Source organism: Gallinula chloropus (genome assembly GCF_964237585.1).
Source record: "Gallinula chloropus genome assembly, chromosome: 3".
Lineage (NCBI taxonomy): Eukaryota > Metazoa > Chordata > Aves > Gruiformes > Rallidae > Gallinula > Gallinula chloropus.
In genome coordinates this window covers 99,677,949-99,704,911 of record NC_140087.1, presented here as the reverse complement: position 1 = coordinate 99,704,911, position 26,963 = coordinate 99,677,949, and the positions used below count along the sequence as shown (strand labels likewise).

Here is a 26,963-nt window from a genome sequence, read left to right as displayed (position 1 = left end):
ATATAGTATGTATGTGCTTGAAACAAGGATGACTGAGTTAGAACATCTTCGTTAGAAGGAGACATTGTTCATTCTGTGAAAAGGTGAGCATATCCAGAGAAAAACCCTGATAACACTGGCTTCAGGAGATAAAAAGAGTATGAAGAGCACAGCCGGCATGAAGCCTGCAGTTAAAGGGAAAACTAGAAGCTGGCTGAAAACAGCAGATTGCAAACACCTAGTCGAGAGATAACAGAGACACAAAGAGTAGAGTTTTTTGCAATCCGAAAAGCCACTGACTTGTTACAATAGTGGCCACTAAGGAACAGGAAGTATATGCGTGTATGGGGAAACATTATAAACACTTTCATGTTTTTTGAAAATTATCTGTTCTGTGTCTCTTTAAATAACAGTGGATATTTCACTTAAAAATTCCTGTCAGCTTTTAGGATAAAATCTAGACATAGCCATTTGAAAGCTCTGGCACCCATGGCTTTAACTTACATATTTTCACATTAATTTTCACATTCATTTCAGTATTTTAGTGCTGAGTTTGAAAGAACATTGAAAATTGGCATGATTTCATATGGGTGATGACATCACTGACAGATGCCATGAGAACCTTGAGCAAGGTTAGTTTTCCTGGAGACTTTAAAATATTTTATGATCTCCCTCAAAGGCGACCTGTATTTTTAGCACAACTCTCTCCAGTCTACTTTTTACCAAAGAAGTTCCTTCCTCAAAGCCTCAAAGCTTACAGAATAAAATTCTCTATAGCAGGGTGTTGGGCATTTCCTTTCTCTTTAGCCCCCTAAACACACCCTGAAGGTGCTGATCCCCTCAGCTGTCTGTGCATCTATGACTGTTTCTGGGCAAGCTGTACTCTCAGTTTACTGCTTTTACTCTGCTTTATTTATCCATGACTACCTCAAAACCTTAGGTGTGAAGTACAAGGAGTTCAAATCTACGGAAAAAAAAGTACTTATCAGGGTATAAAGTAAAGGTTTCAGAATTATAGATATGAGGGATGGAAGCAGGACTACAAACAAGAATCTCATAAATAATGACACCAGCTTGTACAAAGAAATATTCCCTGTACCCTCCAGCTATTCTTATATCTCACTTAGAAGTCAGATTTAAAAGCTTATGATCTAGTTTTCATGAGTTATTCTTGCCATACTTAATTTCTAAATTAATAAGTTTCTTCTACACTTGACTGCATGTCCTTAATGCAAATGTACCATATGAGCTGACGCACTACATTTTAGATTCCCTTCAGCTGTGTACTTGGTCTGGCTAGAAAGGAGTTAATTTTCCCCATAACAGCCCTCATAGTGCTATGCTTTGTAGAAGGGTGTTGATAACACACCAGCATTTTAGCACAGTATCAAGGCTGCCTCTCCAACATTCGTCCCCCACAAACACTACTAGACTGGGAATGGGGTAGATCTTGGGAGAGGACATAGCCAGGATGGCTGACCCAATCTGACCCAAGGGATATTCCATACTATATGATGTCAGCAATAAAAGCTGAGAGAAAGGAGGAGGAAGTGGGAGCATTTGTTATTTATGATGTTTATCTTCTGGACCAAATGCTATGTGAACTGGAGCCCTACTTACCAAGAAGTGGCTGGACAGTGCCTGCTGATGGGTAGTAGAGAATAATCATATGTTTTTCCTTTGCTTCTGCATGCAGCCTTTTGCTTTATTAAACTGCCCTTACTTTGATCCACGAGGTTTTTTTCTACCTTATTTTTCTGCGTGTTCCCCCTGCCCTTCTGAGGAGAGATAGAATGCCTTGATGGACACCTGGTCTCCACCCAAGGTCAACTCACCACTGTCCTTTTTGTAACCCAACATGAAGCATGAGATGGCAGTTTTGTATTAAGCATGCTACAGCTGTAGTCATTACTAAGTGGCAAACTCCTGTGCAGGTCACAGCTTTTGTTGGCTGCACTGATTATCTTTTTATTTCACTGATCTTGAGAACATACTAATACACATAATGGCTCAGTGCTTTGCCCTGGCACTGATGGCCTTACTATGCTAGAGGAGCTAATTTGCTAGGAGGTTGAAGAAATGTGGGAACATGCTAATACAAACAATGGCTACGTGCCTTGCCCTGACATTGATGTTAATAAGGCTTTGGTAGAAACTGGTGCACAGCATATGCTGATGCCATCAGGGTATAGGGGCACTGAACCCATCTGCATCTCTGAAGTGACAGGTGGATGCCAAGGATTGTCTATATTGGAGGCTGCTGTGATCTCAACAGGGAACAAGTGGGAAAAACACTCCATTGAGACAGGGTAACCCTTGTATCCCTCGCATGGCCTCTCTGAAGAGAATTTCATGGACCCAAAGAGGTACCGATGGGCTTTTGGTGTAACCACTACGAACACAGAGGAGATCAACATCTGGTCTCTTGGAAGATCCCTTTGTTGTGGAATTGCTGCAAGTTGAAGAATAGTGGATGCCAGTTGCATAAACCAAGACTCCCTGGCTCCCATCCACGAGCTGATTGATTAACTGGAGAGCCAAGGAGTCATCAGCAAGACTCACTCACCTTTTAATAGTCCTAGGTGGACAGTCTGAGAGAAGGTGCAGGTTAACAGTAGTCTATCATAGTCTGAATAAAGTGACCACCACTGTGACATTTTAGAGCTCCAGTATGAACTGGAGTCAAACACAGCCAAGTGGTTTGCTGCAATTGATATTGCCCATGCATTTTTCTCAATTGCTTTGGCAGCAGAGTGGAGGCCACATTTTGCTTTCATATAAAAGTGTGTCCAATATACCTGGAATCAACTGTTCCTCAGGTGGAAGCACAGCCCCACCTGTTTGTTATAGACTCATCCAAACTACATTGGAAAAGAGTGATGCCCCTAAACATCTACAGCCTGTCTTAAAGTGCTTAATATATACTCAAAGAACCCTTTAAAATCTATAAGAGTCTCTACTATATTTGTCTTAAATAAATATTAATTGTGTATGAATCTTGAACTCATACAGATTGGATTTTTTTTCAAACTTTGAGTTTTGAGGGATATTAAAGTAGATGGAATAATGCTCTTAAAACTCTTTCCTCTTAGGGCATCCTTCACCCCTGTCTCGACACATAAACTGGGACTCTGAATTACATATAACAGGTAAACATATCAGTATCTTTTTTTAAATTATAACTAGATTACATTGACTATGTTGTTTCAGATTTTTGCAAGGAGACCAAAAGCTGTAGCAAACCTATCAAATTCCAAGTTCCTTATTGAAATAGTGGTGTTGTATAAATAAATAGCTCAGACCACAGAGCTTCATTCTCAGTGTGTAAGATTTAGTAATCATAAAGTAGTAGAAAAGAAATACTTTTTTCTGTTTCTTTGGGGAGTGTTTTGGTTTGTTTGTTTGGTTGTTTTTTTCTTCATAGGAGATAACATAACACAAGCTTAACAGTGGCTAATACTAAGAGCCCTGAGTAGAAAAAGAAAACATTGAACTATATATGAGAGACTATGGCACCACAGTGATAAATTTTGGGCTTATGGTTGGAAAGAGTTGATTTAATACTATTCATATCAATTAGCCTATTAAATATAAGATTAAAGTCAGGGTAAAAAACATGTCTTTTCCTTCCCTCCTTACATAATACAATATTTCTCAAGAAAAGCATGCTCAGCAGCTGCCTCAATAAATGCTCCCTCCATGTCACTCCATGTAGCACCCGGAATCAGGTAAGCAGGTAATTCTATCCTACAAATTAATCATTCTCTTGTCAAAGGGACATAATGCACAATCCAAAGTAAAGAGTAAGCATACAAACAAAAGATTTTGTACATCACTGAATAATTGAAAAATATGGACAGTCATCCTCAAAAACTTCACTGTGTCTATATTGACATTTCATCAAACATTTATCAACCTATTGTTAACTACATTAGATGCTTCATTATTAAAATGCGTGTTTTGCAAACACTTAAAACTGTAAGTGGTTTTTAGAAACTGGTATAATCATCAGATACCATTAGATCTCTAAGAGGAAATTAATTTGTTGCTATGATGCATGAATCATACAATAGCTATACAGTTTCATATACTACATACTCATATATATTGCACACCTATATTTTTCCCTTCACAGATCAAATATTAAAATAATAGAATTGTAGAATCAAAATATCCTAAGTTGGAAGGGACCCATAACAATCATCAAGTCCAACTCCTGGATCTGCATAGGGCCAGCCAGGTCAGAGCACAGGACTGAGTGCATCATCCAGACGCGTCTTGAACTCAGTCATGCTCGGTGCTGTGACCACTTCCCTGGGAAGCCTGTTCCAGTGCTCAACCACCCTCTGAGTAAAGAACCTCTTTCTACCATCTAACCTAAATCTCCCATCACAGATTCATGCTGTTAAAATAAATAATTTTAAAAATGCAGTATTAAAATGCGAGATTGCTATGAGTTTGGGTAAAGAATGTTTATTGCACAAAATGAATGAATAAAAGAATTCTGGTAAGAAAAACAGAAAGCAAAACATGACTGTTTGCCATAACCACTATGTTACCCATTCATCCTAGCTATGAAGTAGTTGCTGTGTTATGGAATGAATCTGAAAAATTTTTTGAACAATGGAAGAGATTCAGCAGGAAGCTAGGGTGCTATTCTTTGTCATCAGTATAGAATGATCCAGAACACCAATAAGGCAAGTGAGAAAAGCAATTTTTTGGACAGCAAGAATGGAATATTGCTTAGTAAGACTTGATCATATAGGTAGGCTTATTCTAACAATTTGAATAGTGCATATTTTTAAAGAAGAAATAGAATATGTGCTTGATTGTCAGAATGTGGTTCCAAGAATTAGTGGTCACACTATTAAATTGTGAGAGAAACCTTTCTCTGGCACCAATTTCAAAGCATGACTCAGCTAACATTCATACAGATAAAATCTTGCTTAAAATAAGACAGCTGCATTTTGAGAATAGTCTCTGGCTGAAGTTATTCCTAGAACAATATCCAGATACTGCATAGGAAGATGCTAGCTGGCATGGGTCAAAATCGTACAGGGGATTACAATTGAACTATATGAAAGACTGCAAGACTGAAGCCAAAACTTGAGATTTTCTAAACTGCTTGATCAGACATAGGTCGAGGTGCCAGAAACGCTTCCTTGTAATTTTACGTGGGTAAATTAGCCTAAAAGAACTGCGAGCCTGCTTATATACTTAGTCTCTGTGTTCTTCCAGTAGCTCTTAAGAGACTGTAGCAGTGAGTGACTTAATTTGAATTGTCATCACAATACTGACACTAAACCAAAATATTGTTACATCACTAAAAACTCTGATACAGTCAATAGATTTTAAAAATTTATGTTAGAGAAACGTAATGATGTTATAAAAGAAGAGGGGAAGCAAAGGGGCTTGAAAATGGGAAGACAGAAGTGGGAGTGTAAAGATAGTGTAAGAGGGAGTACAGGATGAAAGGGAAGAGGATGGTCACGCTATTACAAGGAATTTTTTAATTCCTTCTCCATATAAAATTTGAAAAAATCTAAAAAATTTTCTCTAAGGTTTATCTGGAGGGTATTTCCAAGTGACAGAGCATAACACAGTGAAATTTAGGAGAGCAGTTGAGTATTATTTTTGTTAAGGAGATATCAAAGTTATTCAGAATGGTCAACTCCAAAGATAAAGATTCCACAGCCTCTCTGGGTAAATTTTCCCAGTGCTTCCTTAAGTGCTTGTTGTGCCTGTAATAAATTCATCTAGACCAAAGTTCTGTATTTTCTCTGGAAGACTTCTAAAAGCCTCATAAATGTCAAAATAGAGCTGTTTCCTTCCCTTTCCATTCCCAAATCTACAAAACCAGTTAACCTGTCAAGAAAGAAATTAGATTGGCTTGACATAATCTGTTCTTATCAAATACAAATCATTTGTTCCTTATCACCTAGTTTATCAGCTTGAAACTAGTATCTTTAAAGTGTGAAGATAAAACTAATATCCTTGGTCCTTCTGGTCCTCATCTTCTCCCCCGTCCACCACCTTTCTGTGGAAGGTTTATGCCCTTCTGCAATTGTTTGAAAGTTCCCTACAGTTTTGAATTATCAGTCAAGACACATTCTGTATTTAAGGACAGCATAGGGATTTTCAAGCATCCCCAAAATATATTATCTCAATTTGTAGTACCCTCTTCCCATATGCTATATCCTTACCTTGTAAATGTTCACTTAATTGTGTCAAATACATGGTTAAAAATTAAACTTTTATTTAAATATCGCAAAACAGAAACATAATTTTTAGTCTTCCCTATGACATCCATTAGCTCAAATTTTATTACATAGTGACTTCTAATTTTTCTGTTATTTTTAAATATATTTATGGATAGTTTTGTTTTTGTTTGTCTCGCTTCTGTAACAAATACGAACTTTGGATTTTATTATTATACCCTAAAAGATGTGTGTTGTTCTTTGATGGCCATCTATAGGAGTGTTTGACTATATCCAGCATTTAATGATTAACTTTTGGTTTACACATGATTAACAGGGATTTTTAAATAGCTACAGAAAGTGATAACATTTATCTTTCTGCCCAAAAAATACAGTTTTCTGTTGAGCTTTAATAAATCACAACACTAACTTTGCTAGATTTTTTAATTCATTTAAAAGGAAAGTTTTTTTACAAAGAGCGACGGTCACTGATTTAGAACAATTTTCCCTGATTAGGTAAGAGAATTAAGACATTTACTGAATATATACTGATGTCCATATTAATATGTGATGATTAATGTCTCAATGCATAACTAAGACCTCTCTTCTATTTTTCAGATAAATTTTAGTATAGATGGAAATTATAATCCCAAAATAAACATGGACTACTAAATAAATTATCTGGATTTAAGAAAAAAATGCTGGATTTTCTTTGATAATTACAATAATTTCTTGTTTATACAATTTTTTTTTTAAAAAAATCTCTTTGATAAAAGCTGGCTTTAGATTAATGGAATCAGTGGATAAAGGTATTTTTCTCTGGTTTGGCTTAAGGAATAGACTAAGATTTCACAGTCTACCTCACAGAATGAGGAGCCACAAAAAAACCCAAAACCAAAAACCACATAAATGGGGAAGCTGACAGACAGGGAAGATGTCAGTGAGGCGGGAGGCAAGGTGGTCAAAAGAAAATAGTTATTCTTGATAACTATCAGAATAGTTATTCCTGATAACTTCATTAACTCTTTATCAGTAGTTTCACTTAAAGAATACTATGTGCATTATATATATATTTTTTTTTAATTTTACTTAGATGAGTAGGAGTTGACCTACACAATTTTGCATTAGCTGTGTTAGAAGTGTCACCAAAAAGCTGAATTACAGACATTTAAGGAAGGGAATTGACAAATTGCTTTCCCATGTGAAGTACCTTCAAGAGGTCACATTTTTATTAAAATTGTATTACAGGTATGTTTTAGTTTAATAGATTGTTACTGCCATCTCAGTAGCAGCTCAGTATAACTTATACTTTAAAGAAAGATTAAGATCCTTCTGCTTCAGTTCCATGATTTAATTTAGCTTCAAAGTTATGAGACTTCAACTGGAAGATTTTCAGGACACTTCCAAACCATAGTTATTTGAATTTCCAAAGAAAATATTCAGAAACTTTTCTTAAAACTTAAAATTGACTGCCTTTTCTTCTACAAGTGGAGCAAATGTGCAACAAATAGAAGCTCTATTGTGACATCTTTCACATTATCAACTTCTATAGTTAAGCTTACAAGGGCAACCAAAATACAGTTTTGGTCTCTGTAAACACAGAAAGAAAGCATGTTAAGCTTTTTTTCAATACCTACTGAAATTCAGTTTTCAGATAACTATTTAACAGGAAATATAATTCACAGAAAAATAAACAATCTCACTCAAACTGAGAGCTTCAAATAATTTATTTTTCCTTAAATTGCTTTCATCTTCTTACTCATTTGTAAGCAAAAATAATACCAACAATCCTTTTAAACGGTACTTCCTCAGAAAGGGAAAGATTTTTTTTTTCAGGGAGTCAATCTGCCCAGAAAGAGACTGCAAAATAATGTTTTCAGCTTTTGTTATGACTTTTAAAATTGGAAATGTATTATGTTTTTATAGCAGAAAAGTTTTCTTTAATATTCCGTGCATGGGGATTATATGTAATAGAAGTTTCAGATAATTTACTAGCCTTCTGTCATCTTTGTTAAAGATCTAATCCAATTTCAAGGTTTAAAGTGCACTAATCAAATCTAATTCTGATATTTTATCAGACTACCTATTCAAATAGCACTGAAAAACTAGTGTCATGTGTGTGTCAGATACTAATTTTTTAGCAAAGATAAAATTTAAAATATGAATACCATCCTAAATAATTTCATAATTAGACTTATGCCTATGTGAATCTGTAGCACAGATATTTCATTATTAATTGTTTTAAATTTTAACAGAACAAGTGATATCAACTCAAAATAAAACACAAAAATATAAATATTTAAGAATTGTATTGCAAAATGTAACAGCAACATTTAGATCCAGTCCAATTAGAGAAAATCTGCATCTGCACCAAATTCATGCAGAAAGCTACCTACTGTTCCTCAACTTTACATGATTTATCAGCCTTACCATACTTCTGTCTATTTAGCCGTTACCACCATGTCTCAGCCAAAGCTAAAAGCAACCACACAGACTTTTGAAGTTATGACATAACTATGAAATATAAGTTTATATATTTATTCAAGATTGCAAATTTACTGCAATCAGGTTAGTTTCCCAACTGAATTGATGAGAGCAATGTTACCTGTTTAGCACAACCACACTAAGTACAAGCGTTCTTTATTCAGCACTTAAGTGAATGGCCACGCTAACATACAAAGGTCAGTATAATATCAGAAAGTGAAAACTGTTACTTTATGTATATAATTCAAAAGCAAATGCTATTATAATAAAAATTCTATAGTTCATTTGGATATATTGATTTTATTAGCATTTTTAAATCATCATGGATAAGGCCAAGTTCTTCTCAGTATTGCAAAACTCTACTAAAACAAGAAAAAAGAAGGAAAGAGAAAGTGAGAGAGAAGAGAGGGGGAAATACAAACCCACAAAGTATTTTTACCCATAAGGCCAAGTTTCTAAAATTACTCTCCACTTGATTAAACAGGTCCGTAAGCATTCTGAATAACATACAAAAACTAATTTCCAAAATGAATTAAAAGTTTCAGAGTTATCAGACAGTACAGCATAGAGAAAACATAATTTGTTCTTATACAAATAAAATTACTGACGTTTATTTGTTCACAGTTGTTTGCTCATTGTCAAATTTAAAGTTATTTTAAAAATTAAATTTAAATCTATCAGAGAAATATCAGACTTACTTTCATAGTGAATTAGGAAACCAACGCTGGACCGACTGTTGTCCGTAGTGAATAGCAAATACATGTAATTTCCAGTACTGATAAGGAACTGGGGTGCTTGTGTTCCATGGTATTCTCCAATTAACGGTGACGAATTACCTGGCCCATCTCTGACTTCCAAAGTATCATAATTAACTTCAGTCTGAAATCTGAAAAGGAATAAGCAAGCCAGCTGGTAGGTAGAGGAATGATATAATTTTCTTTAACTGATAGAAACACAACTAATGTGATGGAATGAATGGATCAAGTATATCATACATATAAAAATTTGCGTATTTACAGATTCATTGGTGTATTACTGAGGATAACAACTAAGGAAAGTTTCACACATCTTTTTGCTTGCTTTGCTGTGTCTGGCATCATATAATATCCATAAGGTGTGTCATATGCTTGTGATCAACAATATGACGAGGCTTAAGAAAAACATTTAGTAGGGAATCCAGGTACAAAACCAAAAATTGTCTCAAAGAAAACAGGATCCAAAAAATTTCTTGTCCTTAGTCTAAAGAAGAATTGGACATCCTAGGAACATCTTCAAAAATCTTTTTTTATTTCATGTCTATAATTTCATTATTTGATATTTGGCAAAAGGTGTTTTACATATTCAACTGTTTTATTATTTATCCAAAGGTTCTTTTATAACATAGTTTACTACTTTACTTTTAAGGATTTTTTTGTCCTTGAAGCAGTAAAAAATACTAAAAATAAAATTCAAGCTCCTATTTTGAAATTTGTTACAGTTATAATAAAGAAATTTCCTTAGTTTATCTCAATTTTTCAAAGAAACAGATAATACAGACAAGAATGAAAAAGGAGACTAACAAGATTTACAAGTAGCTTTAAAATCAACAGCAGAGTCAAAGTCCATGTCAGTCACAAAACCACATCACACTTCTCCAGTTCATAAGGGATGCCTACGTGTGCAGTCATCCACTACCAGTAGTTCTTAAATCAAACAGCTCAAATCTGTTTTTTCTGTAGATGAAAGTTTGACTGGCATTTTTCACATCAGATGCCTTTCAAGAGAGTTAATGGTTATATCAGATACTCTCGCAAACTGCAGCTTCTAAACCATGCACACATCAATCTTCCTGTCAACAAAGTTTGTGCTACTAAGCATACAGCTCTACTGGTCTAAACATATTTGCCTGCAAAACAAATATTCTTATTTTCATAAGATGTTTGTCTTTCATAAATGCATATGTTCTGAGATTTTCTCTTCTTTTCCCATAGAGATTGTTAGTTGGACTTGTGAGAGCAATAAACTTCATCCCTGTGCAATACAACACTTTTTCCAAGTGAATGCCTTTAGGCTGTCTTGTCAATATGGGACACATTTAGTGGGTCTGGAGACAAGAAACTGTTCTTGTAATTAACGAAAATTATCAAACATTCAGAAAGGGAGAAATTGTGACATTCATTCAAGGTGTAAATAAACGTTATACTTTGGTAGATAATGATGACAGAATTAATATGTACCCTACGCAGGCCATTGTATTAATCAGATCAATTAGCATCGGTCATGTAAAATCATATTCACAGACACATCAGCATCAGTAGCATGAAGTTCCAAGTTAGCAAGTATTTAGTAGTCCCTACAGTTTTCTCATGATTGCCTAAAACCAGAAGCCTATTCAGAAATCAGAATGTATTTTATTAACTACATGAGCTAATGGCTCATTGGAAACTGACTTAGGCCCTTCATATCGTTCTTTCCTCTTCACACAGAAAACTAAATTTATGGTGCTTTCAATCAAGCTACCTACTCTACTTGGATATGTTGGCTAAAATCCAGACAATTGCTTTCACTGCTATCTATCCCCTCTGACAGTGGAATACAAGGCTTGCAGCCTAGCTAACACATTAAGCATTTTCAGGACCAGTTTCTGGCAGTGAAGTCAGCTAGCATGGAACAGCCTGTATCCATACTATTAAATACATCTTTTAGCCTCTCAAGAAGGCAGGTATTATTCAAATTTCCTCTTACAAATGGTTGCTTGCCCACACTAACTCCTCACTATGCTTGACAATTACTTGGGAGAGTGCTAGGTGTCAAGCTCAAGAAGTATGTTAGAAACTATTTTAAGAATTTAACTGCACAGTCTGGGAAGGTTCTCTGGTTCTGTTTCATTTACGAAAATAGACAGTCACAGGGGGCATCACTAAAGTACTTGACAGATTTTCAGTACCTTATCACAATTTTGGAGATTATACATTGATTTACCCTGCAGCGGAATGAGGAAAACAGACAGATACTGCTAGGCTGGTTTAAATACTTTATTTGTACTCATAATGAATGGACTCAAGATCAATAATTCAATAGTTCAATTATTTTGACAGTTATGTTTGTGAGTGAAACTAATTAGGAATAAAGTGCTCTTAGCCAGCAATTGCAGTTTTCTTAGCAGAGCAGTATGACAACAATGGATTGCAAACCCTTGCTGGAGACAGAAAACTCCAACTCCTACAGGAATTGCTGCCCATTATAATGAAGTTTATTCCCAGTAGGTTCTTGCTATTCTCAATTTATTTCTAATTTACCAATCTGCTTTTGAGTTGGGGGGGGAGGGGGGGGGGGGAGGGTGGGAAGGTGTTGCTTATTTGTTTTGGGTTTGTTTTGCAATTTTGCATAGACAAGAATAAGGAGACTTGTTTTATATATTCTCCTATGAGTTTGCATCAATATTCAAAGTACCAAAATTCTCCCAATCAACTACTATCCTTCAATCCCTCTTGCTTATGGCTCAAATCAATTTTACTTTTCTGTTACCCTTCCAGGCATTAGCTATGATCTGAAATGCAAAAGGTTTCAATATAGAATGTTCACAGGGTTACTCAGTCATTTACTGCTACTTCTGGAAAGTTTCAAAGTCCTCTCGTAAGGTATATTTTTCTAGGAACATTAAAGCTTCATTAGCTCAAGAGTGAGATAATTTACATTATGAATATCGCATTTGTGCAAAGTTTCATTCTGGTAGTCATATCAGTGATATCAAAGTATAAAAGGCTTGGTGCCATGACCACTTCCTGGGGAGCCTGTTCTAGTGAGTGATCACCCCTCTCAGTGAAGAACCTTTTCCTAATGTCCAATCTGAATTTCCCTGATGCAGCTTCCTTCCATTTACTCACGTCCTGTCACTGGTCACCAGAGAGAAGAGATCAGCACCTTCTCCTCTGCTGTCCTCCTCGAGGGAACTGTAGATTACAATGAGGTCAGCCCTCAGCCTTCCCTGCTCCAAGCTGAACAAACCAAGTAACTTCAGCCACTCCTTGTAAACCCATTGGTGCAGTGCTGAGTGGGAATTATTGCCTCCTTTTGCTGGCTAGCTGTGCTGTGCTCAATGTACCCAAGGACACAGCTGGCCCTTTTTGCTGACAGGGTACACTATTAACCAATACTCAACTAGACATCAGTCTCCAGATCTCTTTCTGTGGGGCTGATCTCTAGCCTCTTGGCCCCCACTTTGTACATATAAACAGGATTACCCCATCCCAGGTGGAGAATCTGGCCTTTGCTCTTGTTCAATTTCATATGTTGAGTGAATGCCCAGCACTGTAATTGATCCAGATTTCTCTATAAGGCCTTTCTGCCCTTGAGGGAGTCCACAGTTCCACCTAGTTTACTGTAATCAGCAAACCTACTTAATGTACATTTGATTCCTGCATAGAGATCATAACAACACTTAAGAGCACTGATCCTAAAATTGAGCCATGTGGAACCCCACTGGTGAGTGGCTGCCAGCATGATGCAACCCTATTTACTATAAATCTTGGACCCTGACCCGTCAGCCATTTGTTCACCCAATGTATTATGGAGTTGTCTAGCTCTGCAATGTATGTTACATCAGAAAAAAATCCTAATGGGGCAAAAAAAAGAGATAATGCATCCAACACACAATGTTCAGAACTTTTTTCATAAATCTTGTTTTTCCTAGGAAAATTATGCTTTCTTTTAGTAAGACCTGGTCTTCATCAAGTATAATATATAGTTCTACCTAAATACAATCCAAAAGATATCCCTATTTATGTGCTAGGAGGTCCAAACTGTTTAAAACATAAAGACGCTATAAACACAGTTTTAAACTTTAATTTTCTGCTTGAGGAATATTATTCTGAGTGTTGCACCACAACTTTCTTTCTCATTTGAGTTCTTAAAGAATATTTTCCTTCTTCAATAAGAAGGAAACATTTGTGCTCATGCATTACTTGTTGGACTTCATGATTCTCACCTGTCAAAAGTGATCTTAATGGAATGTCCGGGTCTCGCTTCAATCACCCATTCACAATTAAGTGAGTCCTTATAATATCCTGGCCACCCTGGTGGTAAGATAACACCACTTGATGCTGTCAAATGTCCACCACATGGTGCTGGAAAAAAAAAAACAACAACATGTATACTAACATCTTACCCCAGTATTTCTAATACAATATTATATATCTAAAGAACTTACAAAAATGTAATTTAAAAACATAGAAAAATAATATATTGCGCAACTAAATTTTCTAGATTATGTTATGAATACTTTGTTTTCTTCAGAATCCTAAGTCTTGCAATATAGTTTATTGCTCTATACGTATTTTAATACACAGAGCATAGCACTTGATTCTGCAAGCTTTCCTTCTGTTGAAAAACACATTCTCTCTTCCAAAAACAAGGCATTATAATTTTTTAGCCCTGGAATGAATCCACATTTATGTGGAAATATCAGACAAATCTTTCCAAGATTTGCTTTGTGCCGTCTAACACCTTTTTGAGTAGTCATTCATTTAAGTTGTAAATATTCTACTGAATCACAGAACAGCTGCAGTTGGAAGGGATCTCTAGAAATCATCTAGCCCATCCCCTCACTAGAGCAGACTGTACAGGACCATGTTCTGTGAAGATCAAACCCTCACTCCAACAGCAGACACTCCAGACACTCTGTAGGAAATCTGTTTCAGTGTTTGATCATTCTCACAGTGAAAGTTTTTTCATATGTTTAAACAGAAATTCTTGCATTTCAGTTTGCCTACATTTGCTGTTGTCCTGTCACTGGACACCACTGGGAAGAATCTGGCTCCATTTTCTTTACACTGTCCCATCAGGTATTTATACACATGGATAAGATCTCTCTTGAGCACTCAGCCTTTTTTTCTCCAGCCTAGACAACCTCAGATCTCTCAAACTCTTCTTCTGTAACAGATACTCAAAGTCCTTAATCATCTTTGTGACCCTTCACTGGACTCACAGCTGTATGTCCACATCTCTCTTGCACTGAGGATCCCAGGACTGCACACTGCACTCCCAGTGTAGCCTCATTGATGCTGAGTAGAGGGAAAGGACCTGTCAAATACTTTCAGCCCAATTTTCCAGCTTATCAAGGTTCCTCTGAACAGAAGAATAAGCATATGATGTATGAAACACTCCTCTCAGTTTTATGTCATCTGCAGACTTTCTCAGAGTGCACTCTGTCTCAGCACTTAGATCATTACTAAGATTTTAAACTTCACTGTAGCTGGTATTGACCCCAGGAGTATACCACTACGGCATAGTTGGACTTTGTGCAACTGACCACAACCCTATGAGCACAGTAGTTCAGTCAGTTACCAGTGCACCTCACTGCTTACTTCTCTAGCTCATACTTCATCAGTTCGTCTATGAGAATCCTATATGACAGTGTCACACACACACTTTACTACAACTGAGATAAAAATTATCCATTACTATCCCCTCATCCATCAGGCCAGTTACCATATTGTTGGTCAGGCATGATTTCCCCTTTATAAAACCATCCTGACCATCTTGTTTTTCATTGTTTGGAAATGGTTTCCAGGAATATTGCTGTATCACCTTTCCCAGTGACTGAGGTAAGCTGTAGTTCCTTGGATTCTCTTTATTTCCTTTGTTAAAGATAGAAATTTGCTTTCTTCCAGTCATCAGGAACATCCCCAGATTAAATACTTCCCAAGATAATTGAGAGTGGCCTTGCAATGTCATTGGCCAGCTTCCTCAGCACTCTTGGGTGCATCCCATCAGGACCATTCCTGTATGTCAAATTTGTTAAAATGTTCTCTAACTTGATCCTCCTCCATAGAAGGAAAAAAAAACATCGCAACAGGGCTATGGAAGGAACAGGGTTAGAGAGAGCATTTTTCAGAGCAGGATCAGATGACTTGGGTGCAGGATTAAACAGTAGCAGAAATGAATGAACAAATTCTGGGAAACATGAGTCCCTTAAAAAAATTAAGCTACCATAGCACGGGGCTTTGGGATATTGTGTTTTGCCAAAGGCTATGGAGCAGACTAAACCAGGAAGGCTTTCAAGGTTAGGTACATTTATCTTAGTATCATTTGTATTAACCTCAGGTAGTCAGTGGTATCATTATCAGCAAATTCCATATTGCAGTGCAGGAAATCTTGTCACTTTTCTTCTGTTCCTCTAAGTAGTGACAAGCAAACCTATTATGCCGTATGGGAATGAATAGTTACATGAATTTTTAGAATGGTAAATTAATATTCTCAGTTTTAATTCAATATATTTAACAAAAAAAAAAAAAAACCACAAACCCGAACTCAAAGAGGTTATTTGATTTAATTCATAACTTGCACTTGTCCCTGATAAGTTTTTACAGATTTAACAAAGTGGGGAAAAATAAGCTGCCTATAAACCACCAAATATACACACCAAATTGTCTCTGGGACAAAAAGAATGTCCAGGAAAATAGCATTTACATTACGTGTATACAGCTAATGAAGAATCATATGCATTTCATGGTGGTGGGTTATTTTCAAATACATTTTGTCATATTAAAACCAAGAGCAATGTGAAGACTGTTGATCCTCACCTGACTGTAACACATCACAGACTTTACATACTTCAGTTGTTACTTACAGAGATTGTTAAGTATATGAAGACACAGAGCAGAGCAGCAACAGCAAAAAACAATAGTGTTTCAGAAATCTCTAGAAAGTAACTACATTGTCTCTAATCTATCAAGAATGCTTGGTTCATACTCTAATCCAAACCCAGAAACTCCTTCAGTTATCAACTAGAAATCTGTATGAGAAAGGAACACATCCTGAATTTAACTTTAAAAAAACCCCAACACTATGCTTCCTTCTGTACCAAAACAAACAATAGGCAAAATCTATAAGAGTCTAATAGTTTTAACCTTTCCTCATTAAAAACTAAGTAAACATTATGCAATGTTCAAAGAAAGGAAAACTGAGCAAAACTTATGCATAAATATTAATTTCTGTATTTGTTTTCCTTTTTTTTTTTCCCTCAAAGTGGTCATCTCAGGTCCTTTGGCTATGTGCTTTTGGAAATAAAATTACACAAGATTATACTGAATATTTTATCAATTGTGTATAGAGTTTCAAAATGTTACGATGAAGTACTTGTCCCTACTCTCTGCTTTGGAGTGGGCTGCTTTCTCTTTAGGTAAAAAAAAAAAAACAAACAACTTGCCTCACCGTGTAACTCCTTACATGGAGTTATGCTACAATCCTGCTAGGACAATATATAGAATCACATACACTACTTTTGCCAGGCTATTAATATGGTTTTGCACAGTCTTATGAGAACTGACTTATCAAACTGCCCAAATAGCACAAGCCATAAAAATGGTATGATCCAGATCCTGAAGTTAATGTAATAACACTGAAATCAATGGAGGTGTGTGATTTGCACCAAGTAGAAAGTTTGGATTAATTACTTCAAACAAGTATTAAAAAATTGTCCAACTATATATACTGTGTTTACTACAAGATATACCATTTTTTTGAACATACTTTTAGCAGACCCACTCTAGTTGTTCATTAAATGAATTCCTGTGCCTTGCCTTAGAAAACATAACCATTAAGTGTCAAAGAATCTCCCCCCCCACCGCCATTGTATTTTTAGCTCATTTTAGTCTTTTATTCACCTAGGCAAGAACAAGCAAACAAATATCGATTTTTTTTTTTATGGAAATACTATTTAATATAGCTCTGACATACTAAACTGCAGTTTGTTGCATACAGAAATTCAGGTATACTTTTCTTCTGAGACAATTAAAAGTGCCAATTTTGAAAAAGGACTTTTAAATGGAAAATTTACTTCCCTTTCTAAGGGTTAGCTTAATACACTTTTCAGTATGCTATAGACAAAACTGTTAGAACAACTGTAACTCTTAGCCAAGTAATAATGACTTGAAAAGAATAGCAACCAGACTCTTAGAATGCTAATTTATTCCAAGAATATAGAAACAAGGTATCTTTTTTATATTACTGTTTTCTCATTTGACTGGAAGAGTGTTAAAGTGGACAAGTGAATAGCTTCAGCTAAACCAGTTTTATTTATGTGTGAAATATAAAAAATAGGCTAAGTTTAGTAATTTCATTATTTAAACTGTAGGTGCAAAGTAAAGATTGTCCTCTTACCTTCACAACGTGGGACAGTAGAGCTCCATACTACATTTCCATCTTGCATAATACACGTTATGGATTCAGAGCCTTGGGTCTTCACAAAGCCATCATCACAGTGAAAAGAAACAGAACTTCCCAGAAGGAATCTGTCTCCAAAACGCCTCCCATTTATAGGAATGCCTGGATCATGGCACTCATTTTGACCAAAGGCTGATAAAAACATTATAATAATAACAACTCTAACAACAACAGCAATAATAATAAAAGAAGAAAAACAACAACCCCTCTAAATGTCTTCTGAAGCTTTTTAGTTCTTTAGTTCTTTGTTGCTTAGATATGCAAGAACACTTTGCTTAAATTTCCCTCTGGACAAAATCCATCTATTTTCCTCCAACCTAAAAAGAAGTTTCCCATTGTAACTAATCTGGCAGAAATACAGGCTACTGCTAAAAACTACTGCCATTGCCCAATGGGATACTGAGAGCAGCCTGCCTTCATCTAGTGGTGTGACAAGAAAGGGTGAATTCATAGGGACCCACACCTCCACATGCATGGGGACCTCATGCGGGGGTGTTCTCACCAGTATGTAGAGCACTGAGTTGCAGAGAACAACAGTCAGTGTGCATGGAAAGCTATAACACCTTGTTGTCTTTCAGGAGGTGCATGCAAGTAAGGGAACCCACTTGAAAGAAAAGGGGTGAGTGCTTGTAACTAATACACCCTGTGAATGGAAGGTGTGTGTGTAAATCATGGCAGTGCAGGATGAGGATGGACTGGAGTGGAAAGGTATTTAGAAGTTGACATGTGTTAAGACAAACAGGAAGCACAAAGAGGCCCCAGATGTGATCATGGCACCAAGCCTATCAGTGTTCAAGGAGTGTCTGAACAATGCTAGATGGGTCTTTTCCAATTCAAGATATCCTATGGTTTTGTGATTCTACAATGCTAAGATTTTGCTAGGGTCTAACATTGTGGTTTGTTTATCTGTTGAACTGCTGATATTGATCCTGAATCTACAGTTCACTGATTGGCAGTTATGTTTCAATCAACAAATTGCTTTGATCCTGATTTGATTTAAACCACGAGTGGAGTACTTTTTCCTTGTGACACATAGGAAGTCAGGAAATGGCTTAAAATTACACCAAGGGAGATTTAGGTTAGACATCAGGAAGAATTTCTTTACTGAAAGGCTTGTCAAGTATTGGAACAGGCTGCCCACGGAGGTGGTGCAATCACCATCCCTGGAGGTATTTAAAAGATGAAGTCCTTAAGGACATGATCTAGAGGTGGACTAGTCAGGGTTAGGCTGTGGTTGGACTCAATGATATAAAGGGTCTCTTCCAACCGAGTTGATTCTATGACTCTAAGAAGTACTAGCACTTTGGCTGAACTTATACTAAGCGTTCGGTATGAACACTAAGGATTCATAAATTATAAACACTCTTGTCATCTCAGTTTCCCACTATGGTGAAATAATGTACTCTTCAGATTCAAATAGGAACAGTAATGACTGTCCTTATTCCAGTCTTGTCTTTACTTTGGTAGAATAGTATATGGCAAAAAGGATCTGAATAATCTCAGACAAAAAGGGTTGCAATGCATCAAGTCCAGTTTTATGTAGGCCATCTTTCTAAATAGTGCAAGGGAACACCTTGGTCCTAAGCAAACAATTATTTGATTTTTTTAATTGATAGGAACAACACAAGATGTGACAAAGACGACTTTCTTGTCAATTAACTTCTATAACCTTAGAAAATAATTTCTTGAACTAAAAATGATAATCTTTATATAAGTAATGTCTTTGACTGACTCATAAAACTTCTAGGAGAGTTAGTAAATGTAGTAATGGCAAATGTGATGTTTTCTATGTGATGATAATAACGTAGTCAATAATAGTCTCAATTGAGACTATTGTTGAGTAATATCCTTTCATATAAACAAAACAGCAGATGTCTATCTTTAGCCCGGTATTTTTTAACCTGGTTTCCCAAATGGGAAAGACTTTTGCTCTCAGTAGCCATCTGTATGCATGTGACTGCAATGTCAATATTCAATAACTTTTGAGCTTGCTGACCAGCTGCAGCTAAATTTTGTACATTTGAGAATTGCATCCCAAATATATTAAAGTTGTTAAAATTCTGAAGGAAACTGTAGCCAGAGGAAGAATGATTTTTAAATTAGTGCACTCATATAGTGCACTTTTTCATGAGATCAGCTATGTTCTGAGGCACTAAAAAACCCCCAGAGTATAACTACCTATTTGTATCCCAAAGAAGAGATTTATATTCTTAGGGATCTGTAGTCTTAGATACCACACCAGCTAACTAGAAGATTTAATGCAAAAGCAAAGCAGCTTCCCCGAGCTATTTATTTGCAATGATATTCTAGCTGCTTTTTATACTTCTGAGCTTTTCAAATGAACATCTCTATATTTGGGATCTAAGCTTAACACCTTTGTGTACTTCTCTTAGTTCCATTGAGAAGCACATAGAATCACCTGCACTGGAGGCTTTGATATGAATGATCAGAGTCAACCAAAAATGTCCTTAAATAATGAGAAGAATTCCTCAGCACTATCACAATTAAATAGAATAAATGTTAAAGACTCAGAAAATCTAATGAATATCAGGAAGACAGTGAAAAGCAATGGGCTTACACAAGCATTATAGTTTACTTGTACATTATAAAAACAAACCTGTTCTTTTCATTATTATGAAGAAATATAGCTTGATTTTAAGACTAGGTATAAAATAAAAGCAGAGGTTCTTACTTGTGTAAGTGATATTAAATCCTCTTCCAGTGGTAGAGTGATCTGACTGAAATTCAAGTCTTACTATGTGCCCACTGCTAGCCAACTGAGAAGGGACTTCATTGCCAGAGAAAGTGCCAAGAGGTGGTAAATCTGAAATCCCATCATCTTTCACTGTAAGGTAGTCAAATTGAGGTTCTACATCAAAGTCGTTGAAAATGAGATGGATTCTGCTTCCTGGCTCTGAGATAATCAACCAAACACAGTTCATATTGTTCCCATACTCCTCAGGATAATTTGGAGAAAGAATAATTCCAGATGGTGTGGTGAAGTTGAAGAAACACGAGACTAAAGAAAACAACAAGAAGATTCTCAAAATACAGTCCATAAATATTATAAATGCTTGTTTTTGCATTTTCTGCTCTTGTGAAAAAGGATGCTTTTGAAGGCTGGGTGTCAAAGCTACCACATATACAACCTAGACATGTTTGAGAGTGTTGGAACTTTTATTCCATAGAAAAATGCTACGCTTTCATTGTTTGATTTACCCACGTGAGGTTCAGTGACTACACCGGGGCCTGCAAGAGATTGTTAGAAACATGTAGATAATGCCAAAGAAAGTGTAAGTAATGCTTGATGTATCAGAATTTGGAAAAAAAAAAGTCAGGGTTGCTCTTAAATCATAATGAAATCTCTTTGAATGTGTCAAACTGAACTCATTGATTGTAAATAGACATGTGTTTAGGTTCTATTATCTTACATCAGAGTAGAGCAGAGCAAAATATTCCACACTATTGCCAAAAGAAACTAATCTTTCAACCCAATGCAATACAGTATCATGAAGAAACACTACCTCTGTCTTCAGAGCTGCATTGCCTCCATACCCAGGCCTTTCACACTTAGACACATTTCAGCACTGCATGGGCATGTAGACCGTGCTAACAGCAGCAAAGTACATACATGTCCAGGGAGAACTAGACACCTCACTAAGGCTGTTTTGAAAATCCAGTACAGATTTATACACACATGTATGACATACCTGTGTACTAGAAAAATTTACTCTATTTTACTATAGAAGAAGCAGCAGAAGAAAAATGAAAATAAAAATCCTCTGAATCCATCTAAAGGCTTACCTACAAACATATTTCATCTCAAAAAAAAAAAAAAAAAAAAAGACGAGTAATGAGCTTACCTACCCTTTTTCTGTGTTAGATTTCCTTATATTTCTTATATCCTTTTTCATGCTTTATCAGGATATCAGAAAAAAAAAAACCCTAATCTTTTCTCACATGAGCTGCAGACTGCTTTGCACTGCAAGAATCAATATGTATGTGCCAAGGACTCCCTTTGAACACTTATATGTTATTAGGATTTGCCCATTTAGATTCTAATTCAACACACATTTACATTAGGAGTGTTAAATTATTCAATTAAATATAAAACAAGGGAAAATAACATTTTAAAACAATTCTACGTGATGGACCCCATAAATGAGCTAATATTAAACCAAGTGAAAAAAAAACCCAAAAAGCAAACATGACTCAAAAAGTCATCAAGGTCTTTAGAAATGTTTTCCTGGTGGTTAGTCACAAATGTAAAGAAAAGAAAGCGGCTAAGATCAGAAAAATAATACAGACAAACAATAACAATAATTCTTACAAACACAGCTGGGTTTGTTGCCAGACCACTGGTTGTTCTGTTGACATGTAATTGTTCTCTCTCCCACCAATTCAAAAGCTGCTTGGCATTCAAAGGTAAGTGTGTCTCCATGCAGAAAACTGCTACCAGTCCTTTTTCCATATGATGGAATTCCAGGGTCTCCACAGCCCCCCTTTTCAATTTCTGAAATAAATAAATAAGATTAAAATTACATAAAAATAATATATAATAGTAAGAAAATATATTTGCAAGCAATTTATATGTCAGTATCAGAAGTGTATTCAAAATATTTGGCATTATGCCTTAATCTAATATTTAGAGCTGAAAGTGAACTAGAGGAAAATGCTGTAAAACTACCTCTAAGATGACTTAGAATCTGAAGACATCACAGATAAATAGCTTCATCCATATCTGCACTGCTGAAGAATTGAATTACAGCATATTTGAACGTAAAATTATAAAGCCATTCTAACCACGAAGGCTTACTATGTGTAGATCCTATTTCTGGTAATGAAGTACTATTAATAAAGAATTTATCTTAACTCTCATATCTGCAATTCCATTTATAAGGCTATTAGCAATAGGACTAAAAGTATATAAATGATTGTGTCAATGAATTTCATTTTAAGCACAAAACTAATAAAATCAAGACTGAGGAATTATATCTTAATCTCATACATCAAGTTATTCACATTTTTGCCACCTACACTGAAAACACTTTGGATTATACATCCTCTACATTCTCTAGGAGATCTGCTACTTAGAATATTTGGTTTTTAGGTACTGAATGTGCATATACAGGGAAAGAGTATTAAAAAAACCCAAATCTTATGAAATTTACGAATAATAAAATATTAGAAAAGGATATGCAAATATTAATTTCCTGTGATAGAAATGCTGAATCATCTTACAAAATACTGTACACTTGTCTGTCCATCAAAAATGAAGGTTCCATATCTTTGCCACTGATTTTAAAGCAGTTTTTTTATTAATTTCCATTTAAGCTGCAAAAATAAAACGAAGTGCTTTGGTTCTATAAACTGTGTTGCTGTATCTGTAGTAAAATGATGTAAATCTCATTCAAATTACATTAGCGATAAAAATTAGTGTTATTTGGATGATTCCCAGTTCAATCTAAGGTATGAAATCTAAAACTTTCAGCATAATAAGAACATTCTAGTCGCTGAATATTATCAAATATTAGTATGAATTAATACCATTGAAAATGCCTTCTGTCAAATATTGTTAAATCTACTATCGTTAAATCCTGGCAGAAATGTATAGCTTGACATGATGATTCCCAACAGAAATTTTAAGATTCAGGATCTCATTATTATAATATGTAAAGTCAATTTTCTATGTTTATACCCTTAAAGAAGTCATGAACAGACTATTGACAAGCACATGCAGATAGGTATGCTGCACATATAACAAAAAAATAAGGTTATTCATTAGGATAAAAAGAGGGTGGAAATATTTTTCTTGGTAACTTTAAAATCAGACTTTGCAGAGACAACAAGGAATAACTATTCTATTTATGAATTCAAAGCAGATCCAGAGTGAGTTGTTTTATTAAAATAATTTGTCTTACCAGAAAGCTAGAATGCATGAAATGAAAACATCTTTCAGTACACAAATATCAGAAGAGCAATACCATAAATAATATTTATAAATAAGGATTCAAAATTATGTGTATCTCAAAATGCTTTAATGTAGTTCCTCCTGCCTGCTCCTACTGGACATTCCCAGTGTCATAGAGGAGCACTGGAAAGCTATTTTCCCAGCTATCCACAGCTCCACATTCTTCCTGAAAATATGGAGAGCCACAGAAAATCAGAATCTACATTTTAATCTCATTTAAAAGAAAACATCTCAACACCCCCCAAAACCCCCAAAACAAAAAACATACTCTATTAGATATAGCAGAGCTATATCTAATTCAGCATTTGAGTATGATTATGTGATATAAACACTCTTTTCCAAAACCCTGCTATGTTTTGAAGATTAGGGTAATAATGTCTCAGGCAGGAGTGTCAGGAGACAAACTCCAAGATTTTGCAAAGGCATTACTGAAGATTTATCTCTTAAAAGAAAGGAACAAGTGTTTCTTTCCATTGTCTACAGAAGACGTATCAAATATCTTTCATTAATGAATGTACTGAAACAGAAGGCAGATAAGGATAATTTCTGACTGTCAGGAGATACACCAAGCCCTAGGAAAGGGTTATGGATCACTGAATCAAAACTTTTAACAGAAATTACTGTGCAATAAGCTTTCTGGACAGTCAAAAAATCCATTTTAGTAGGAAACCAGTACAGTACATCTTTATCCAGAACTGAGTTCTTCCTAAGGAAGGTAAGAATGCACAAAACCCTGTGGACATCACTGTGTATCCAAGAATGTCCAGTTTTACTTGTTGTGGGGGATTTTGGAATTACAACTACCTGATCTGCGAGCATGAAAATGCAGTTAATTTTTTTTAAAAAGCTAATTTCAGGTAAAACAATTTCTATTTTTTTTTAAATAAAATTTTAATAAAATCTGTGACATAAAAATATTATAATAATGCATTTCAAGTTCTCTTTCAATAGAAATCAGAAAAATTTAAAAACCAAATTATATTACATTAAAAGGACAGCTCACGGAAATGTCAAAATTAAATGTATATATCTCAACTTTCAAAGTTTATGCTTGTTTATTTGATGTACAACAAAAAATAAATCAACAAACTTCACAAATCTATATTCTAAGGATGACTTACTTGCATTCTGACAATAAAAAAATCCATCCAGCTCTAGAAATCTACATCTTCACAAAGCTTGGAGTGAAGATTATCTATCCTTAACAAAAACTGTACTCTAATTAAAAACAAGTTGTTCAGGTTGACAGAAAGCGTTCATTTAATTTCAATGGATAGCATTTACTTCTATCATCAAGTTTCACATAAATTTCCAGGTATGAAGATTTACTATAACAGGCATATCATATAATATCATAATTCTTATTCATATAATTAATAAGACACTACAGGTGTCATTAATATAAAATAAATTAATATCCTATCAATTAATTAATTATTTACTAAGAGGGTGGTCGGGCATTGGAACAGGCTCCCAAGGGAAGTGGTCACAGCACCGAGCTTGGATGAGTTCAGGAAGCATCTGGATGATGCACTCAGTCCCATGCTCTGACCTGGCTGGCCCCATGTGGAGCCACAAGTTGGACTCGTTATGGGTCACTTCTGATTCAGGATATTCTATGTATGATTTTACGATTCTAATTCTAAAGTGAGACAAAGATCTGTTGTTATTAGATAATTTCCTTCCAACATATTTCAAAAAATACTAAAGCTCAAAATAATGGTGTCTTAGCTGACTGAATTTCTAATATATACCTGGATTGCAGGTCTGCACTATATGAGATCACAAACCTTCATTTCCCCGTAAAAAGGTACTAACTCCTAGAAGTGACAGATGTCTGATTTTTTTTTTGTAAGTATTTTAAAATATAAATCCATGTAAAAATTCTGTCAGCAGCAGAATGCAACGGTAAATATTCACTTAGTATTCAAAAAGTAATAAAGCAAAGAAGATTAAGTCAGATGTAAGACTGTTCTTTTTACTAAAAAGCTAGCTTTCTGTCACATATATTAATGACAGAGCAAGACTTGGGGAAGACTGAGAAGGCTAAATTCAGGCTTTTGTGTTTATACATAAGGAATACTAGCTTTTCTACGTGCATGTAATGATTCCAAACATTTTGCTGTCCTCTGGGATTTTAAAGAGCTTTTTATTTCATTGTTTCTTGTGGTACCTTACTGACTTCTGCTGATTTGATCAGAAAACGATTATTTTAGATGTCTAAATTCAGTTGAGGTGCAGTGTGCCTATTACTTCAACATATACACCAATTATTCTGCTTCATAAATTGCAAAGAGGCTATATATCTCTTTGCTAAAAAGAGAACATTCTTCCAAGCAAGTTAGTTGGAGCTATGTTGAGCTTTTAGAGAAATCCCATGGGACAGAAAAGGTTTTTAAAATGACAAATATGAAAATAAAAGCTATGCTAACTTATTTAAAGTACAGCAATAGAAGCCCTGTTCCTTTAGGATTATTCTGTGTACTCATTCCATGTTGGACTTCTTTTGATCTAGTCCTTAGAGCTGTGTGATCAACATGAAGCTTGCAAATAAGCTCTCAAGCTCAAATACAAACACCAGCTTCCTCTGGTTACCAAAATATTAACACTGATTTGATTCAATTGTTTCTGGCTTTCATGTACTCTCTTTCAGTGGCCTGGGGAAAAAGACTTTTCATCTTGTTTGTAAAATAGAAATATTTACTCAGTTCCAGGGAATATTCTCTCTTTAATGTTGGGAGAATGACAAGATTAGTTTTCTGACGCGATGATCATACCCCTCTGAACTTAATCAGAGTTCTTTGTTGCTGTGTATTATTTCAAAGGAAGAAATATGACAATTCCGGAGTGATATTAAGCATCTAAACAAGTATTATGACTACTACTTGAAAGGTGTCATGTTGCAATTTAAGTCTTTTAAGTCTTTTGGATGAAAAGTATTTTAATTACTTTGACCCAGGTATTTGAAATATATAGTAAAATACTTCATAGACCATAATATTAGTCAGTCTTGAATTTATTAGTCATAATAGTAATTTGCCTTTTTCCCCTTGTTACCAAATTACAAATACATAGGTAAATTAAATTCTTAATGAAACTATGTTTTCATTCACACTATACAATACTCT

At 35.3% G+C, this 26,963-nt stretch overlaps 1 protein-coding gene across 1 annotated transcript in view; it reads right to left on the bottom strand.

Moving 5' to 3' along the window:
• CSMD1 (CUB and Sushi multiple domains 1) overlaps positions 1–26,963 on the bottom strand; it is a gene marked incomplete at both ends in the record, with an annotated part of 1,089,811 nt that overhangs the window by 248,873 nt on the left and 813,975 nt on the right. Inside the window, 5 exons of the mRNA XM_084261313.1 lie at positions 9,359–9,546; positions 13,627–13,765; positions 17,802–17,996; positions 20,557–20,883; positions 22,195–22,377. Coding sequence (XP_084117439.1) covers positions 9,359–9,546; positions 13,627–13,765; positions 17,802–17,996; positions 20,557–20,883; positions 22,195–22,377 — 1,032 coding nt within the window. The remainder of the gene's footprint in view (positions 1–9,358; positions 9,547–13,626; positions 13,766–17,801; positions 17,997–20,556; positions 20,884–22,194; positions 22,378–26,963) is intronic.